This window comes from Octopus bimaculoides, chromosome 17, assembly GCF_001194135.2.
Source record: "Octopus bimaculoides isolate UCB-OBI-ISO-001 chromosome 17, ASM119413v2, whole genome shotgun sequence".
Lineage (NCBI taxonomy): Eukaryota > Metazoa > Mollusca > Cephalopoda > Octopoda > Octopodidae > Octopus > Octopus bimaculoides.
Genome location: NC_068997.1, coordinates 33642570 through 33664721, shown reverse-complemented (window position 1 = coordinate 33664721; position 22152 = coordinate 33642570). Strand labels below are relative to the sequence as shown.

The 22152-nt window shown below is 37.8% G+C and overlaps 1 protein-coding gene across 1 annotated transcript in view; it reads right to left on the bottom strand.

Moving 5' to 3' along the window:
• LOC106871118 (alkyldihydroxyacetonephosphate synthase, peroxisomal) overlaps positions 1–22152 on the bottom strand; it is an 85881-nt gene that overhangs the window by 30996 nt on the left and 32733 nt on the right. The window contains exons 7-11 of the mRNA XM_014917430.2: positions 21353–21432; positions 19668–19748; positions 12641–12766; positions 9924–10032; positions 7002–7129 (exon numbers count right to left, since the gene is read on the bottom strand). Coding sequence (XP_014772916.1) covers positions 7002–7129; positions 9924–10032; positions 12641–12766; positions 19668–19748; positions 21353–21432 — 524 coding nt within the window. The remainder of the gene's footprint in view (positions 1–7001; positions 7130–9923; positions 10033–12640; positions 12767–19667; positions 19749–21352; positions 21433–22152) is intronic.

The following is a 22152-nucleotide window of genomic DNA, read 5'->3' as shown; positions in this document are numbered from 1 at the left end:
TATACATATATATATATATATATATATATATATATATATATGTATGTATGTATGTATGTATGTATGCATGTATGTATGTATGTATGTATGTATGTATGTATGTATGTATGTATGTATGTATGTATGTATATCACCATCATTTTTACATCTACACTGCATGCTGGCATGAATTGAATGGATCATCACTTTCTGAGTTAGTTCATATTCTGAGTTCCTCACCTCCTAGACAGCTCAGAGGACCCTGATATGCTTGTACTTTTCATTTCTAGTCTGGTTGCTATATCAGAATCTCCTTCCTATCACCAACCACTTTAAAGATCCACTGGATACATTTTATCATGGCTCCAGTACTGGAGAGGTTGTCATTTTGTCAGCAAGACTAAAGGGCTTTCTCAACTCTATATTGTCTCTGCTCAGTTGCAAACCACTTTGCAGAATATTTATCATGGCACAAGAACAAAAGAAGTAGCATCATTCCACAGAAGACTTGAGTCTTCACTACTCTATAATTTATTTTTTACCTTTTACTTGTTTCAGCCATAAGACTGTGGCCATGCTGGGGCACCACTTTGAAGAATTTTTAGTCGAATGAATCAACTCTAGTGCTTTTTTTTAAGCCTGGTACTTATTCCATCAGTCTCTTTTGCCAAACCGCTAAGTTACAAGGGTGTAAACACACCAACACCAGTTGTCAAGAGGTGGTGGGGGACAAACACAGAACAAACAAACACACATATACATATATATATACATGGCAGGCTTCTTTCAGTTTCCATCTACCAAATCCACTCAATGGCTTTGGTCAGCCCAAGGCTATAGTAGAAGACACTTGCCCAACTCAAAGCCTGAACTTGGAACCATGTGGTTGGGAAGCAAGCTTCTTACTACACAGCCACATCTGCACCTATAATGTATATATTCACTCAATATGTCCAAGGTGAATACGAGAGTGAGTAATGACAGAAGAAACAGTAAGGATGAAGGTTGCAAGAGTGTGGTTGCAGAAGCAGAATGATTGGAAAGGGATATAGAACGGAGGAGGAAATCATGGATAATTATAGAGAAAATAAGAAATAATGTCAATAGCAAGCGACATGAGTGAGAGAGAATGAGGACTGGAAGTGTGATGGCGCAGTGTATTGGGTAATATCCTTTCCTTAGTGATAACAGCATAATAATAATAATAATAATAATAAATGCCCAGATGCAGTACCAGGTACTGGCTCTCATGGCTTCTGATCTTAACTGATTGGAAGTGTTATCATGTACATTGTTTTGTCTTGGTATAAAAAGATGGGTTACAGCAAATATTCTGCTCAATACCACAGATTTGCTTGTCAGTTGTTTGACCTTAACCAGTTGAGCATGTCCCTTGTTGGCTGACGATATGTGCAGAAGTAGTGGGGGAGCATCATAGCCATGTGTTGAGAGGAATTCTTTGGGGTTTGGATAATTCACCTCTGGAAACATGGGTGTTTCGTTCAACATCCTTAAACGACCCTTATTCAGGAACCTTTTGAACGGGATGGGCTACTCAACCTGAAGAAAATTCTAACTGGGCCCTACCTGCAAGGTCATGCACTGTTTGTCTTGATATGAGATCACCATATTGTGCACATATGGTTGTGACACACATACCTGGTGTACCCTTATCAGACGGGTAACCATGATGGGTATACTGGGCTTCGTATATTTTACACTAGTGTCACTTTGATGATATGCACTGCTCTCTAATTCAATGAATAATGATGATGATGATGATGATGATGATGATGATGATGACGACGATAGTAGTAGTCAAGACAAAGAGCATGATTCAATTGTAATAGATATTTTATTGGTTGAACGATATTCCAACAGTAAGTCTATCTTTGTCAAGTTCAAAATAAGACGTGATAAAAATTCAAAATTATAGAAATTTAAATGTAAAGTATGAATGAGAGCAACCAGTGTCCACACGTCAATGGAATAACATCATCAGTCTTTAAGTTTCAATTTTATAACAGGTGAAAAGAAAAAGACAGAAAAAAGAAAACAGCAAAAAAAGACAGAAAAAAAGAGGAAAGAAAATAGAAAAAAAGAAGAATATTTAATCAAACAGTTTTGTATAAATTTGATGATATTCTCCTGTCATTTTATTCTTTCCTCCAGGGCGTGATGTTAATAACCCGCAAACATATTTCTCATCATGCATTCTGAGAAGTGAAAGTGAAGCAGATTCAGAATATTTTCTAATATATGCACTTTCAAGTCTTTTTCAAAATTGCAGCCACTTGAAACGAAATGTTCGGCAAGTTCTGTCGAACTACTGTTTATGTCAAATGCAGCTACAGTGAATCACAATTAAAGGAAATAGCAAATGAGATAGCTAAAATTAGCAAAGATAGTTAAACCTTCACGCATAATTTTAGCAAACACAATACAAGAGATGACAGAATTCCTTTAGTGATTAACTGGCACCGAAATTTTGCTGGCATTTCAAAAGTGTTGCATGAAAGTTACCAGCATGTGGTGAAAAAATATCCTCGTTTCAAACAGATATTTCCTCAGCCGCCCATTGTAGCCTTTAGATGGAATAAGAATATAAGAGAATTATTGACCTCTATTTCTGACTCCAAGAAAACAAACATTGGAGTATCTGCACGCTGTACCTTGAAGAACAGCCACAAGAGAGGTAAGCCCTGTTCATTGTGCAACAACATGAGTCAAGTGAATTCCATCAGAAATCATAACAGAAGTGTTATGATTTATACAGAAGGTGGAACATGTAAAGATTCCCATTTGGTGTACGCTGCAGAATGCATGAAACATAACTTGATTTATGTTGGTTGTACAACAGAACAATTAAACAAAAGGTTTAATGGGCACAGATTTGACATCAGGCACAATAACAGTAGATCGACAGAACTTGCCAAACATTTCGTTTCAAGTGGATGCAATTTTGAAAAAGACTTGAAAGTGCATATATTAGAAAATATTCTGAATCTGCTTCACTTTCATGCATGATGAGAAATATGTTTGCAGGTTATTAACATCACGCCCTGGAGGAAAGAATAAAATAACAGGAGAATATCATCAAATTTATACAAAACTGTTTGATTAAATATTCTTCTTTTTCTTTATTTTCTTTCCTCTTTTTTGTCTCTCTTTTTTTGCTGTCTTCTTTTTTCTGTCTTTTTTTTTTCGCCTGTTATAAAATTGAAACTTAAAGACTGATCGTGTCATTCCATCAACATGTGGACACTGGTTGCTCTCGTTCATACTTTACATTTAAATTTCTGTAATTTTGAATTTTTATCACGTCTTATTTTGAACTTGACAAAGACAGACTTACTGTTGGAATATCGTTCAACCAATAAAATATCTATTACAATCGAATCGCACTCTTCATCTTGACTGTTTATCTTTGTGAAGAGTTACATCAATTCTTTTTTTTTTTAAATGATGATGATGATGATAATACAGTAAATAGAAGAGAGAGGATGAATGATGAGAAAATGACTGGAAAGATGAGTGATAGGGAGATGAATATTAAGGAGATGAGAAGGCATGAAAAACAGGGAAGGGAACAGATGTAAACTTGACAAAGGCATATCGAACAAGGGACTCAAATATGTACGTATATATCATTATCATCATTTAACATCCATTGTCCATGCTGGTTGGGTGGTTTGACCAGAGCTGACAGGCTGAGGAGCTGCACCAGACTCCAGTCTGATTTGGCATGGTTTCTACAGTTGGATGCCTTCCTAACACCAGCCACTTTACACAATGTGCTGGTTGCTTTTAAATGGCATCACACATGTGGTTTTACATGGCACCACAGGGATGCTTTTACATGGCACCATATGAGCACTTTTACATGGCACCACACGGGCACTTTTACGTGGCACTGCACAGGTGCTTTTATGTGGCACTGCCACAAGTGCTTTACACCACCAGAAGGATCAGTCTTAACACTTTTGCTGTAGAACACAGCAAGGCACCAGGCATCTCAGTCCTTTGTCATCTCACCTGAAAGGTACTTTTTGCATCCACCTTCATCCTGACTTCTCTTCTTCTATTGCCTGATTTGTAACTTGTAAATGCCAGGTGCTCAGAGTCTGAAGATTACTTGGAGACATTAGACATGTTTTAAAACCAGTCTAGATAATATCTTCAATGTAAGAAACTATTAGTAGCTCATAACTATATACTACATACACACATATACACACACATGTTGGGTGGATAACAGGTGTACTGCTTAGTAAGGGAAGAAGTAGAAAGTAAGAGATTTTTCATTGTTCTTTAGCATAAGAATCAAGGGGATGAAGTATTTTGGGGTTGTAAGGAAGTGTATCAGGGAGGAACAAAACAATGTGGGTTACACATGTGCACAGATAGATAATGCCACACCCGCACTTACTGATTCTGAAAAGAAAGAGATATAGAAGTGATGCTCTAAAAGGCTTTTAAATATGGAAAATGCATGGGAGGAAAACAGCCCTCTCAGTATAGACCCAAGATAAGGGACCAGCCATTTGAGTAAATAGCAGTGTGATAGATAAATCAATTAAGGATATGAAGATAGGGAAAGCTCCTGGTCCATCAGGAATTACTGCTGAGATACTCAAAATGTCTAATGAAGTAGTATACAGACTAATCACCTCATAGTCAATCAGATTATACAGGAAATTACCATACACAATAGCTGGCATAGCAATACCATATTCAACGATTACAAGGGTAAAAGAGATGCCTGGCAAATTGCTGGACTAAGTCATGAAAGTTACAGAAAAACTTATTATTAATTGATTAAGAACAGATTTAGCCTCAATGAGATGCACTTCAGTTTTGTGTCGGAAAGAAGTACTACTGATGCCATCTTCCTAGTGAGACAACTATAGGAGAAGTACTTAGTGTGGAGTATGCTTGTCAACTTGAAGAGCAGGCTCCCTTGCTGTATGATCTAGTGGCTGTTTAGGAACCAAAGAGTAGACAAATGGCTTGTGAGAGAGATATAAGACATGTACAGAGATACTATCAGCAAGGTGAGAATTAGCAATAAGTGCAGCTATGAATTTAGTATGTAGATTCACCAGAGCTCAGTTCACAGTGCCCTTTTATTTATCATAGTCCTCCAGGTCATAACGAAGAGTTTAAGACCAGATGCCAGTGGGAACTCCTTCATGTTGATGACCTCATTCTCTCAGCTGAATCTGTAGTAAAAGTTAGAGAAGAAATTCTAGATAAGAAAACAAAACTTGGAATTTAAAGGGCCTTAAAGTTAACTGAGAAAAGACTTAAGTATTAGTATGTAAGAAAACAGACAGGAAATGGTCTTGCTCGATATACAGATAAGGAATATGGAAGAATTGCATGTGATGCAGCCAATGCAAACTGTGGACACTCCAGAGATACAGTGGAAGCATGGGCAAGTTAACAGAAAGCAAACTGAATGTGGCAGATGCACAGAAGCAACAAACACTAAGAATACTTGGGAAATATATTATCTCAAATACCCAAGAAGATCCTTGGAAGTAGCTGCTACCTTCCGTTACTTAGGTGACCTAACTAATAGTGGAGAATATTCTGAAAGAATAGTAGCCAGAATAAGAATAGGCTGGAGAACATTCAAAGAACTATTACTTCTCTTGGTAACTAAAAATTTCTCTCTCAGAGTGAAATCAGACTGCAAGATACCACATGGTAGTGAGACATGGTATCTGAATGCAGAGGATCTGTGAAGACCAGAAAGAAATGCATGTCACTGTCATACATGCAGTGTGATTCATTTCCAATATTCTGTGAAAGCATGACAGGCAATGGAAAAATATTAGCTTACTTGAAAACTGGTGAGTGTTGGTGATAGGAAGGGCATCTGGCCACGGAAAATCTGCCTCAATAAACTCTGTCTGGTTCGTGAAAGCATGGAAAGCAATGATGATGATGTCAATGGTATACATATATCATCATCATCATCATCATTCTTTAATGTCTTTTTACTATGCTGGCATGGGTTGGACAGTTTGACTAGAGCTGGCAAGGCAGAGAGCTGCACCAGGTTCTAGTTTGATTTGACTTCTTGGTTTCTACAGCTGGATGCCCTTCCAAATGCCAACCACTTTACAGTGTGTGCTGGCTGCTTTTAATGTGGCACTGGCAAAAGCGCTTCTTACATGGCACGGAGGACAAGTCTTCTTGAATACAGCAAGGCACCATATATCTCAGTCTTTTGCCATCTCCTCTAAAAGGTTCAGTGTCCTGAGGTCGTCCTTCAGCATTTTGTGTGTGTTTGTGTGTATACACACACACACACACACACACACACACACACACACGCACACACACACAAATACATACATAACACATAATATAGTGCAATGTTATTACCAGTTCAAATATGCTTCAGGTACATTTGGACTAACAAACAAACCATTCACTGTTGACAATGGTGTAAATATGCCAAGATCAGTTTGCAGCACCCACTTTCCAGACAGTGAGATGCACCATTTTGGAGTAGTTGTCTCCTCTTCAGTCACAGACACTGGGTAGAGGGCACTACAAACTTATGAGAGAGAATGATTCTCTTATGTTATTTCAGTCACCGTATGATGGCTAATAACACTATGTATTTACACCATTGTCAATAGTGAAAAATTTTCTCCATGACAAAATACAGTGAATGGCTTGTTTTTCAGTCCAAATATGCCACAAGCATATTTGAACTGGTAATAACATTGCATTTATACATATCACAGCTTAGCATTCCTACATCATAACATAATATAGTGTTATTGGTCCAGTAAATCACATAATAACTTCGCCTCCTCTTTATTAATAACAATGAACCAACATGTGCTGATAGCTAGAGTGACTGCTACTGTAATACTTATTACTGGTATCAAACAGTGTAGTAACAGCTAGTCTGTTTGATACCGGCGATAGCGATTGTCACTGAAATCTATTCAAATAAAACTAGCAGATTTGAAATGATAATAACCTAAAATGCAACTTACTTGTTTAGCAATCTCTCTCAGACAGTGAACACCATCTTCAAAGGTTGGGAAAACTACAGAACCATATTTCTTGCACTGGGGCAAAGGTCGAATTTTAAGAATAGCTTCAGTGATTATCCCCATAGTTCCTGTCAGTTAAAGAATCAAAATATATAAATATATATTCATATAAATATATTAAAAGTTTAATGATTATATTAAAAATTATTCAACAATCTTTCTTTAATACTGCCTCTGTCACTAATAGATATTTTCTAACAAGCTCATTGGCTAATCACAACATCAGCGCCTATTCTGGCACTGATGTTCTATATACGCTGGAAGGGAGGTGAGTCGCTGCTGTCTCTAGCAGTCAAGCATCCATCACCGATGAGACCAAGGAAGATCAAAATCACATAATCTGGTGGTCTCAGTGCTAGAGTTGGTAGGGATTTATCTACCCGCAAGCAATGTAAACAAGCATTCATCTTGCACCAAAAGCCTATACGAGAGTTTCTCACAAGGTATCTACCACAGCAAAGTTTGTTCTAACAGAACATCCACGCTTAAGTGGGCATAAATCTTTCTTTTGTTGGTGAAATTATTTGTCTTCCACATAAATCTTACATCAAATTGAATATGTCCCCAGAATGCTACGCTTCACACAACTACATATCCAGAGAGCAGCAAAATCTCCCTCATATCACACCCTACCATCTTAAAAAGAGAATAATACCAGAGAATGAAGTCCCTAATATATAAAAATATAAGTTGTTTATGACTGTAACATCTTTTAATATAGATGTGCCTAATCAAGTATTACTCGGGGTTAAACAACAGCAAAAACACTTAAATTGCTTAGCACACACACTACATAGAAATTATGACACTACATTGCACACACCATACCCAAACTGCCAGACTACATACTATGTTCAGGCGTTATATTATATAGTACACATAACTAGATATGCAGTTATTCAGCCTGCTAGAAACAGCAGCCAAATTTCCCTTAGACTACACGCTACTATTTTTAAAAAATGAAGGGTACACTGTAATCCCTGATATACAAAAGCCTGACTAGAATGCCTTTAATTATAGGCCCATTCAATCTGCGGTGACAGAGGGCTAAACAACAGAAAATATATCATTTACAAAATACACATAATTCCCATTATATCACTTCACATCACACACCATAGCCAAACAATTGCATACAAGGAGGTACCCAAAAGGAACTGGAAATGTTTTCAGTGGACCAAGCTCATGGTAGTTCAGGCTTCCGCTGCTAGAAGCCACTTGATGTGATCCTCAGGCAGCAGTTTGCTGACTGGCAGTGAAAGTCATACTGCCACATAGCACATCTTTGTTTTGCAGTGCTTCTCCCCTGTTTGATTTTTGCGATGGCTGAAACGAAGGAACAGCATGCTTCTGTGAAATTCTGTTTTCTACTGGGGAAAACAGCAGCCAAAACAGTTGTCATGCTTCAAACAGCTTACAAGGATGCTGTCATGAGCAAAACACAAGTTTACAAGTGGTTTCCAAGCTTTAGGAAAGGTGACTTATCACTTGAAGATCAACCTCATTGAGGACGACCGTCAATTTCCCAAATGAATAAAAACATCATGAAAATTTATGAATGGATCTTGGAGAACTGTCACCGAACAATTGATGAACTTGTTGATATGACTGGTGTGTCCTGGAGCTCCTGCCAACAAATTTTGAGCAAGGAATTGCAAATGAAAAGAGTTGCAGCAAAATTTGTGCCAAGCTAGCTCACGGAAGATCAAAAGTAGTTATAACTGAATGCATGTCATGAACTGAAAGAACAGTCGGAAGTTAATCCAGAACTTTTTTCAAAGGTCATCACCGGTGACAAAAGCTGGTGCCACAGAATTTGCAGATGCATAAGAGGTGCAGAAGAAAATGACAGAGACGTCAAAAGGCATCACTTTGCAAGAGTTTCAGCACTGCTTCAAACAGTGGAAAAGGCACCTGGACCAATGCATTGCTTCAAATGGAGAATATTTTGAAGGCAATAAAAGTGTAAACAAGTGAATAAAATAATATTGCAAAATTCCAGTTTCTTTTGGGTATCCCTTCGTAACATGTCTAGACTATCATGATTTACATCATATAATATACCCTAACGTCTAAGCAACAAAATAATGCACTCTGTCAGTAACAACGATGAGGGTTCCAGTTGATCCATTCAACAAAACAGCCTGCTCATAAAATTAATGTGTAAATGGCTGAGCACTCCGTACCCTTTAGAAGTATTTGCTGTGCAAAGATAGAAAAATGGAAACACTTTGACATCACTGGAGTTTTCCAGGGTTGCATGTTGTTGCCATTCCTCCTATGTAGTTCTCAGGTAGATTCAGTATGACACAGAATGTGACACACTGGCCTTTTGAAATATGAGTACTACTCATTTTTGCTAGCTGAGTTGACAGGAGCAACATGAAATAAAATGTCTTGCTCAAGGACACAATGCACTGCTGGGGATCAAACTCACAATCTTATAATTGTGAGCCAAATACCCTAACCGCTAGACCATAAGCCTTCACTCTACACAACATAACCAAACTGAAAGTCACAGACTGCCATACTATGCTGCACTCAACAGAATCAAACAAGAACACAACATGCTACACAATATAACCACACAAGAGTATTTACTCAAACTGAGACTGCATTTGAGTTCTGAGTTTGTTTCATCCTTAGATATTTCACCTGTAACACTCATTCATTACTGATCAACCCAGGAGGCATAAAAAATGAAACATTTATTCATCAACTTTATTTTTTTATCAACTTCTAGCTCACAATATAATTGAAATGAAATTAAATGTAGTAAAACATTTGGTCCAGTATTCTCATTTTTATGATTATTTTAACAGAATTTGACAAAAGAAATTTATCTTATTTTCACTCACTTACCTTCTGAACCAAGGATCAAATGATGTATATCTGGCCCAGCTGATATTCTTGGTACTAGACAGTTCTTCTCCAACACTCCTCGTGGTGTCACAAACTTTGCATGAACAAGCTAGAGTATGAAAATAAAGCAAAACATTAGATTCAGAATTGTTAACATGCCAGACAAAATGATTTTAAGCATTTTGTCTATATTTCAATTCTGAGCTCAAATTTTACTGAGATCAACTTTGCCTTTCATCCTTTCGAGGTTCATGAAATAAGTACCAATTGAGCACTAGAGTTGATGTAATCAATTGGCCCCCAACCGCAAAATTTCAGGCCTTGTACCTATAGTAGAAAGTACTATTATTATTACTGGAGGCAGTTAGCTAGCAGAATTGTTAGCATGGTGGACAAAATGCTTAGCAACATTTTGAGTTCAAATTTTTCCGAGGTTGACTTTGCCTTTCAGAGTTTAAATTCCACCAAGGATGACTTTGCCTTTCTTCCTTTCAGGGTCAATAAAATAAGTACCAGTTGACCAGTGGGGTTGATGTAATTGACTAGCCTCCTATCCCAAAATTTCAAGCCTTGTGCTTTTAATAGAAAGGGTTATTATAATTATTGAAAGTGGTGAGCTGTCAGAATTACTAACATATTGGACAAAATGCTTAGCAGCATTCCTTCTGCTTTTTTTCACATTCCGAGTTCAAATCATGCCGCAGTTGGCTTTGCCTTTCATCCTTCTGGAGTTCATAAAATAAGTACCATTTAAGTTCTAGGGTCAATATAATCAACTAACCCTCTTCTCCTAAAAATTGCTGTTTTGTGCCAAAATTTAAAACAATTAAGATGGTGAGCTGAGAGAATCATTACATCAGATAAGATAATGCTTAATGGTACTTCTTCCAGCTCATTACGTTCTGAGTTCAAATTCTACGGGGTCAACTGCCTTTTGGAGGCTGATAACATAAATATCAGTTCAGCACTGGGGTCAATGTAATCAGCTTCCTCTTCCCTCAACTTTGCTAGTTTTATGCCAAAGTGGTGAAGGAGAAGGACAGGGGAGGAGAAGAAGAATCATCATCATTATTATTATTATTATTATTATTATTATTTCATTTAAGGCAGTGAACAGACAGAATTGTTAGCATGCTGGGCAAAATGCTTAGCAGCATCTCATCCGTCTTTACATTGAGTTCAAATTGCACCAAGATCAACTTTGCCTTTCAACCTTTCAGGGCCAATAAAATAAATACCTGTTTAACACTGGGGTCGATGTAATCAACTTACCAAATTCCTTCGAAATTGCTGGCCTTGTGCCAAAATTTGAAACTATTATTACTCTTTCATATCATATCATTGCTCAGTATGGACATAAAATACTGATCTGTGTTGTTTTTCCTCATGCTAACTTGCCAAGTGTTAACAAAAAACCTGAAACTGGAAGAAGTACTTTCCCAAGAATATGATCTGTTCCAAAGAAAAAAAGTTTATGGAACACTCCTATATCTGTCTTGATGCCCAACAATTCAAAATGAACCTCATGCTTTGATAATAACTGGTACAACAAGCACTTTCACTACTGAACACTGCCCCTACCTTGATATCTCTACTTGTAATTCAGTGTAGTTCAGGATCTTTTACACTTCTTTGTCTGAATGAATTACTAAGTCTTTTATGAAGCAATCTCTTTCTTTTTAATGTCATGCATAATGATATCTGATCAACTGTGTTCAAGTATTCTATTTATGTCAAAACCCAGTAGAATTTTAGGTTTACCAAACTCCTTTAGAGCTTTTTCTTCTACACGATTGCACCACTTTTCGGAAATATTGTATGTGTTTTATCATAATTATAATTATTCAGCTCTCTACATTCAAATTCTGCCAAAGTTGATTTTGCCTTTCATCTTTTCAGGATCAATAAAATAAATACCAGATGAGTACTGAGTCAATCTAATCAACTAGCATCCTCCCCACAAATTCCAGGCCTTGTGCCTACAGTAGAAAGTATTGTTGTTGTTGTTGTTACTTTAATTCAATAGTCTTATTTTTATTGCATGCTTTCACTGCACGACCAAGTGCAGCATGTACTACTGAGATCAGTTAATAACAATGTACACCTCCAGACCATATCTGACTACATTTATAAACATTTATAAAAATAAAGAGAAATAATAATGGTACCATGAACTACAACACTTGATAAACTGTTTCATAACCCATTCAGCAGAGTAACATAGATGGCAGATGAACTGCTTTCTGGGCAAGACATCATTACAAGAGTCATTTCTCACAAGATTTAGATCTATTTACCAAAGATGATTGAACTGAGATTCTTTTATGTTTTACTCATCTCAATCATTAGACTGTGGCCATGCTGGGGCACTGCTTTGAAGAATCTTTAGTCAAATGAATCGACCCCACCCCCACTCCCAGTACTTATTGTTTTTAAGCCTGGTGCTTATTGAATCAATTTCTTTTGCTAAACCTCTAAGTTACATGGATGTAAATACACAAACACACATATATAAAACGAACTTCTTTCAGTTTCTGTCTGCCAAATCCAATCACAAGGCTTTGGTCAACCCAAGACAATAGAAGACACTTACCCAAGGTGTCGTGCTGTGGGACTGAACCCAGAACCATATGGTTGTTTAGCAAACTTCTTACCACACAGCTACACCTGTGCCTATACCACCCTAAAACTTTCACAAAAACTCTTATTTTACTTACCAAATCTTCTATATTTCCATAAATATTTTTCTTCATCCCAGATGCCCTGGTGGCTATCCAGCCTCCTAAGGAACTGAACTCCATTGAGTCAGGCTCATGGCCTGTACAATAACCTTTCTCAGCCAACTGAAATAATAATAAGCAATATTAAAACTCAACAATAATAAGCAACATTAAAAGTTACTTGGTGACCCTGCCAGTGCTGGTGCCACATAAAAAGCATCCAGTCCACACTGTAATGTGGTTGGTGTTTGGAAGGGCATCCAGCTGTAAAAACCATGCCAAAACTCATCTCGCCTATTCTGGTATCATGTAAAAAGCTCAATCCACTCTGCAGGGTAGTTGGTGTTCCAAAGGACATCCAGCCATAAAAACAATGCCAAAACAGACACAGAAGTATAGTGCAGTCTTCTGACTGGTCAGCTCCTGTCAAACTGTCCAACCAATGCCAGCATGGAAAACAATGATGATGATGATGATGAAGATGATGAAAGTACTCAACAATAATAAGCAACATTAAAATAGTCAACAATGATCATTAATAGAAATGGTCTCTTTGTGACTCAGTTTAATATTGTAACTGGCACTCTGTCACTTATGACAAGGAGGGTTCCAGCTGATCCAATCAACAGAAAGCTTGCTCATGAAATTAATATGCAAGTGTCATACTCTAAATGTAGTTCTTGGGGAGATTCAATGTGACACAGAATGTGACAAGGCTCACCCTTTGAAATACAGATACAACTCATTTTTGCCAGCTGGGTAGACTGGAGCAAAGTGAAATAAAGTGTCTTGCTCAAGGACACAATGTACCGCCAGGAGTCAAACTCACAACCTTATGATCATAAGCTGAATACCCTAACCACTTAGCCACATGCCTTCCCCACAAAGTTTGTGGCAGAATAAGAGTGATTTGATTAAGAATGAAGCCTTGGTTAATACATAAGTGTAGTATTGATCAACATATGAGAGAACATTTGGCCAAGGCATGACTGAATGAATCCAGTGGTTGATGTGTGACTGAAGCAATGATCAAAACATAAGTGGGTCTCAATAATCAACACAAGTGAAATACGGATCAACTCAGGTGATCATTATTTCACTTGCATCAGTCGTTATCAACACAATACATGAGTAAAGTAATGTTTGACATGTAATGCAGTAATCAACACGAGTAAAGTATTGGTTAAGACATACAATATTTCATTCTTGTAAGTATAACATCAAATGGTACATCAGTTGACATTCAGTTTGTGAAAATTTTATGCTTAAAATATAGTCTGCTAAGAATTTGAGGTACATTCCCCAAGTTGTATTTCACAATGAGACTATCTATCATCATATAACATCTATGTTCCAAGCTAGCATGGGATGGTTTGATATGACCCAATGGGGTCAAGCACTGCATTGTGCTCCAGTGTCTGCTTTGGTATGGTTTCTATAGCTGGATGCCCTTGAGAAAAAGGGGTCAGAATAAAATAGGTTTCTTGCTGTAGAAGAGCTACATGACTACTCACACTTTAGAAGAGGGCAGGGTGATTAGGTGGGGCAAAAAAAATAACAAAACAAAAATGATGATAAGGTATCAGGGCCATCAAGGTACAAAATGGGTGGAAATGAGTGGAGCAAAGGGGCCAGAAGTGAGTGGATGAGTAGGAGATGACTGACAGTGCAAATCAGTAGAATAGTAGTGATGAAACAGTAGACAGGAGAAGGATGTGAGATGGATGACATTAGAATAGGTTGCAGGAGTAGGTGGAGAAGAGAGTGGCAAGGCATAGTGCATGAGGTGAATAAGAGATGTATGGTTATGGATGAGGAGGGATAATTTGGAGGTTCAGTGGGTGATCAATGAAAGTGTGGGTGGAAAGAAAATATTAACAGATGGTTGGTGGCTAACAAGTGAAATGGTTCAGGGAAGTATGAAAAGTAAGTGGTATCAAGGAAGTGTTGCTGTTAGGGATGTGAAAGGTAAAGGAAATATTAAAATTTTTGTTGTGCGGGTGTACCAATAACTTTTTCAACAGTCAAATTAACACCATTCTGTAAATTAGATCACCTGGGTAAATTAAAGCATCTTTGTTGGAGGTTTATAAGTTGTTTCTTCTTGGTATCATAGTAGCATATTAAGCAAACTCTAACAAATTCAAAACAGCACAATCAATTTGATTCATGTTACAGAGAATATTCCCTAAGTTCTATTCAACAGCAAGATCATGTTTTAAACATATAAATAAACTTTATTTATAGTAATTCTTTTTCAGATTTTATCTATTACTCCTAGTTAAGATAAAGACATTTAGTGCTTTGTCCAGAATATAAAACACAATTAGCAACAAAGTAATAAATCGTTATTTCATCATCACCATCATCATCATCATCATCATTTAACGTCCACCTTCCATGCTGGCATGGGTGGGATGGTTTGACGGGAGCCAGCCAGGCATTAGCCTGCACCAGACTTCTGTGACTGTTTTGGCAAGATTTTTACAGCTGAATGCCCTTCCTAACACCAACCACCCAGCAGAGTGGACTTAGTGGTTTTTATGTGGCACAAGTACAGGCAAGGTCAGTTTTGGCAAAGGTTTTACAGCTGGATGCCCTTCCAAATGCCAACCAATTTACAGTGTGGAGTGGATGGTTTTTAAGTGACACCTGCATTGGCAGGGTCACCAAGTAACTTGCAAGACAAAAATCTTTTAAGAGAGGAGGTGGATGAAAAGTTATAGTGAGACAGAAACAGGTGTCTTGCTATAGAGGTGGTACAAGGTTACACAACTGGAGAGAGAGAGAGAGATCAGGAATGAAGACAGAAACAGGTGTGCTGCTGCAAAGGAGATGCATGATTACCCAACCTGAGGGAAGTGCGGGAGGAGAGAGAGAGTGGGAGAAAGTAGGATAGAGATGGTAAAATGCCAGGCATATTCACAAGGGATTGGGATCAGAATATAAGTGGGGTGGTCAAGTAAAAGCAGAGAGAGATATAGATGGTGGCGTCATTAGAGGGTACAGAGGGAAAGTGAGTGGTGAAAACCTGAGTATGTATAGAGCTGGGGGGTGCCAAATAACAATGATACAGAGAAACAGAGCCGTAAGGACAGGATTGGAGAGTGAGAGGTAGGCATAGTGCATGAAGGAGGTGATGTGAGGATGAGAAGAGATGTAGATTGGTTTGTTGGGGTAGGGTGTGTGAAAAGTTTTCTTGTTACATGTGAGTGGAACACACAGGTCAAGGGTTAGTGGATAGCAATGATACAGTGAGACAGGGCCAAGAGGACAGGATTGGGAAGTGGATGGTAGGCATAAAGCATGAAGTGGAAATGAGAGGAAGAGAAAAGATGTAGAGATGTAGTTTGGTTTGTTGTGGTAGGGTGTGTGAGGAGTTTTCTTGTTATGCGTGGGTGGGACACAGCGCTTATAGAATTGTTTCGCTGATGTGGGCAGTCCCTCAGTTAAAAATTAAACGTGTTATTTAATACAAGTTGCAGTTGCTTGTCTTTGATGCTAATGGAAATGAATTGTTATTGTGGTAGTTATAGTTTTATGTCCATGTACCTACAGCAAAACGAGTGAGATTTTGAAGATTTGCATATTATTGGACTGATCATTTTTAGAAATGGATCTTTTCTCTTGTCAACAACACAACTGTAACATAAAAATGGAATATTTTTGTAAGTCAAGAAGATTGAGACAATACAAGACAAATACAGTGAGCTGCAACAATGTTTGAATTTACAACCATGAAGTCTAACAACTAAAAACAAGAGTGTGACTTGACAAGAGAATCCCAAGACAGTGTAAATTGACTATAAGGGAAGATATGAGCTGACAAAAATTACTACCAAGGATACATATTTATTGTACAAACTGTAGTTTGTTTACAATACAGAACTGTACTGTGTCTATTATGGAACAGTAAATACATTATCTTTTGCTAAAGCTATATCCCATATTTTTTCTATGCTAGCATGTGTTGAATATGTCTGCAATATAATATCTAAGGCTCAGATAAGAATCATCTCATTAGTCAAAACTTCAATTTCAGATCCAACTTTACAACTTTTACCCAATACTTCTAGATTTACCCTCTTTACTTCAATAGTTTATCAATCCTAGCAATATCAACTTTTAGCACTTTTCTGAACCAACAACATTATCCAATCCTATTACATGATTATGTTAAAAAACTAAATATATTTTCTAGTGATAGCTTCTCCAATACATCACTAGCTGAATTCATACATTTACTGCCTTTGTAATAGATGTGATTTTAGAAGTGAATGTCTGGTTTAATATTAGAAATATCATGTGCAACAAATAAGATACAAATTTAATATAACGTTTATATTCCTAGCCTTAGATGATATTGATACATGGGATTAATGAATAGAAGCAGCATGTTGAATAACCATGTCTAATTAGTACATAAAGCTTTGCTCAAAATATTTGTTGAATATTTTGCTTTGAAAGCATGCAATTTATTTGTTAATTAGTAGTTGACAGGGTCATTAGGGAAAAGAAACAGGCATGGAAGGACTGGAAAAGCAGTAGTGGCAGGAAAATGTATCAGATCGCCAGAAGGGAAGCTAGGAGACAAGTTTACTTAGCCAGAGGGGAAGCAGATAAAAAAAATTTGCCAATGTTCTGTGTCATGAGGACCAAAGTATTTCATGTTGCAAGACAGTGTGTGAGAGAGAATCATAATGTCATAGGAGAGAAATGTGTCCGCATGGATGATGGCTCACTTGCATTTAATGATACTGCAAAGAGAGAGACTTTGAGATGCCATTATGAAAGGTTTTTAATGAAGAGAATGAATGGGAGAAAGAGTCTGCCAAATGTTGACCCAACAGAGGGACCAGTTATCCGAATTGACAGTACCTTGGTAGATAAAGCAATTAAGGGTATGAACAAAGGAAAGCTCCCAGCCCATCAGGAATCACCACAGAGATGCTTAAAATATCTGGCAGTGTAGGCTATAGTCTAGTCACCCATATAGTCAACCAGGTGATACATGAAGGAGTCATACCAAATGACTGGTGTAGCAGCACCATAGTCAACTGCTACAAAGGTAAAAGTAACTCACTAGATAGGAATAATTACAGAAGTATCAAATTGTTGGATCAGGTGATGAAAGTCACAGAGAAGGTCATAGCCCAACTAATTAGGGAGAAAGTTAGTTTAGATGAGATGCAGTTTTGGTTTGTGCCAGGGAGAAGCACCACTGATGCTATATTTCTGGTAAGACAGCTGCAGGAGAAATTCCTAGCCAAAGATAAACCTCTGTATTTGGCTTTCATTGACATGGAGAAAGCCTTTGACAAGGTCCCCCAATCCCATATCTCATGATCAATGCAGAAACTAGGGATAGATGAGTGGTTAATGAGAGCTGTACAAGCCATGTACAGGGATGCTGTCAGTAGGGTCCACCAAGGATCAGTCCTTAGCTCCCGCTTATTCATCATAGTCCTCCAGGCTAAGAAGAATTCAAGACAGGATGCCCCTGGGAGCTCCTCTATGCTGATGACCTAACTCTAATAGCTAAGTTACTACCAGAACTAGAGGAGAAGTTTCAGGTGGGGAAGCATTGTCTAGAATCAAAGGGCCTTAGAGTCAATCTAGCAAGAAACAAAGTCTTAGTAAGTAGGAAGGCAGACAAACCACAAATCCCTTCAGGTAGATGGCCCTGCTCGATCTGTAAAAAAGGTGTAGGTAGAAACTCCATAAGATGTACCCAGTGCAAGCTATGGACACATAAGAGGTGCAGCAATATCAAAGGAAGGTTAACTGGAAAGATAGTTTTTGTATATGGCAAATGCACAGGGGCAATAAACACTGAAAATGTGCAGAAAACAGCTTTCATCACATGACGGGGAAAAACTAGAAGTAGTTGATAGCTTCCGTTACCTAGGTGACCAAGTCAGTAGCGGGGGTGGATGCTCTGAGAATGTAGCTGCTAGAATAAGAATAGCCTAGGCAAAGTTCAAAGAGCTCCAACCTTTGCTGGTAACAAAGGGCCTCTCGCTCAGAGTGAAAGGTAGACTGTATGACAGGTATGTGAACAGCCATGCTACACAGCAGCAAAACATGGGCTGTGACTGCTGAGGACATGCATAGGCTAGTATGCTCCGCTGGATGTGTAATGTCAGTGTGCATACACGACAGAATGTAAGCACTCTGAGAGAAAATTTGGACATAAGAAGCATCAGATGTGGTGTGCAAGAGAGATGACTGCACCGATATGGTTATGTGTTACATATAGATGAGGACAGCTGTGTGAAGAAATGTCACACCCTAACAGAGGAGGGATCTTGTGGAAGAGGTAGACCCAGGAAGACCAGGGATGAGATGGTGAAGCACGACCTTCAAACGTTGAGCTTCACAGAGGCAATGACAAGTGACCGAGACCTTTGGAGATATGCTGTGCTTGAGAAGACCCAGCAAGCCAAGTGAGATTGCAGCTGTAGCCTATGCCAGTGTTGCATAACTGGACCCATTTAAGAATACACTTCAATCGTCAAGCAATATGCTGTGCTTGAGAAGACCTGCTGAGTCAAGTGAAATCAGTGTCATGGCAAATGCCAGTACCGCCTGACTATACCCATGTTGGTGGCACATAAAAAGCACCATTTGAGTGTGGTCAATGCCAGTGCTGCCAGATTGGCTCCCATGCTGTTAGCATGTAAAAAGCACCATGAGTGTGGTCAATGCCAGTGCCATCTGACTGGCACATAAAAAAACAACATTAGAATGTTGTCGATGCCAGTGCCGCCTCACTGGCCCCCATGCCAGTGACACGTAAAAAGCACCCACTACACTCTCAGAGTGGTTGGCATTAGGAAGAACATCCAGCTGAAGAAACATTGCCAGATCAGATTGGAGCCTTGTGCAGCCTCCTGGCTTTCTAGTCCTCAGTCAAACCGTTCAACCCATACCAGCATGGAAAGCGGACATTAAATGATGATGATGACGATGACAATGATGATGATGATAAAAGAGTTCATTAAAGTATTTCAAGTCAACTCACTCTTCTTTCCAAATCCTGTCCAACAATACCACTCTCAGCACATACTGTTAGATTCTCCTCGTCAATCCACAAAATTTTATTCTGCAAAGAAAAGTGATTTAGTTTCCCTTCTCAAAGTGAACATGACAGAAATATAAGTATTTAAATATTTAAATAATATCATATAAAATTAAAAACATTTTCCTCCATTCTTTAACCTTTTGGCATTCAGATTCCTCTGTCAAATATAATGCTTATGTATTCACATCATTTTAAATTAATCATGCATTATTTCATAACTTTGAAATTTCAATGATGTGATTGTTTATTTGTAAAGTGATACCGTAGGGTGAAAAGCCAGATCTGGACAGTTTGAACATAAAACAGGTAGAATATTTAGGCTGGATATGGCCAGTTTAAATGATGAAGTGTTAAATTAAGGTCAGTCTGCATTTTATTCAATATAAACATTCTTACATCTCTCCATCTGATTATTTATCAGCATCTCCCTTCACTTCATATAACTTTAATAGATGTTTAACCTTTCAGCATTTAAACCAGCCATATTCAGCCTAAATATTGTACCTTCTTTATATTCAAACTGAGCAGATCTGGCTTCTCACACCTGCCCTACAATGTCATTCTAAAAATAAACAATCATATCATTGAAATTTTGAAGCTACAAGATAATGTATGGCTAATTCATAACAATGTGGAAAATAAGCATATTTATATTTGACAGTAACCTGAATGGTAAAGGTTTAAAGCAGACACTGCTATAGTTCTACAACATATAAGCTATCTTACAGCCCAAATACACATGGCTCTTAACAATAGACTGTGCAGAAGTCCTTATTAAGATATTCAAACTCATTGCCAAGGAAAACATTCCATTATTTTCAGCCTATAAAATTACAACTCAAACACCCAAGTTATGCAACTTTTGGTCTGGCATTTTGCATTTTTTATTGAAATCTCACCAGACCTCTTTAATTCGAAGATATTTTTTTTTAACCCAAATTTCTTAAGCTGTTAAACGATAATAATAAACCTTTCTACTACAGGCACAAGGCCTGAAATATTAAGGGAGGGGACTAGTCAATTTCATTGCCACCAGTGTTTAACTGGTACTTATTTCATCAAACCTGAAAGGGTGAAAGGCAAAGTCAACTTTGGCAGAATTTGAACACAGAATGTAAAGACAGATGAAATGCCACTAAGTATTTCTCCTGACGTGCTAATGATTCTGCCAGTTTGCCACCTTAGATAATAATAATAACAAAGCTATATGCTTGATGAAACTGGCAACTAAATACAACTGATGGATGCAAAAACAACAGCTAATGTCATAAGTAAATCAATACAATAAACATCATCATTAGAAACCAGTTTCAACAGATCTGTAGTCAAGTCTTAACCCAGTGAGTTAGAGGAATATACAGAAGGCTAAACATATGTTCTAGATATTGAATATTTATAAGAATAGATGTGGGCTAAATCCAGGGCAATATAGAGTTTTACAAAACACACAAGCTGTGAGGAACCAGGGAAGACTCTTACAAGATATCACAAGCAGATTATCAAAACAAATATTATTACAAACTGCTAGTTTAAATTATGCCAAATCTTAACTGAAACTCACAGAAGTACATGGAATACCTGCCAAAGTTCATAGTAAAAAAATATAGTATAGTGGAATATCTTACCATCCGTGATGTATCAACAGAGATAATGACTCGTTTCTCAGAAGCAGGACATTCCAGAGCCCCAGAGACACTGGTGCCACCTAAATAAAGAATTGAAACAAAATACATAAAGCTGTTAGATTAACATAGTCATGTAAAACTGCATTTTCATTTACCTAACAATTATTAATTCTATCATTGCTCAAACTACTGCTGGTGCCACCACCCCCACCCCCGTTACTACAACTACTACTACTAAGGCTACTTCTACTACAAAACCTACCATCACTTACAACTACTACCATTACAAACAAGCCAAAGAAGAAACCTCTGTGTGATCACTTAACCTGATAGAAACAGAAGCCAAATTCCCTAAAATCACACCTTATTATTTTCAGAAAAGAAGGAGATACTGTATGATCTTTGTTCTAGATATAAAAAAAAAATTAGAGCTGGCCATGGCTCGCATGGTCTTCCACATAAGTCTGCTCAATCAGATCAGCCCTTGCCAAGCAGGACTACTATTACTTATCTAACAACTAAGACTTGACTTTTTTTTTCTCTTTTCGCTGAACACATTCTTTTATATGTTTCAGTCATTTGATTGTGGCCATGCAGGAGCACCACCTTTAAGGGTTTTAGTCAAAGAAACTGACCCCAGGACTTATTCTTTGCAAGCCTAGTACTTATTCTATCAGTCTCTTTTGCCAAACCACAAAGTAATGGGAACATAAACACACCACCATTAGTCAAGCAATGGTGGTGGAAGACAAACACACACACACACACACACACACACACACATAAATATATATGTATAT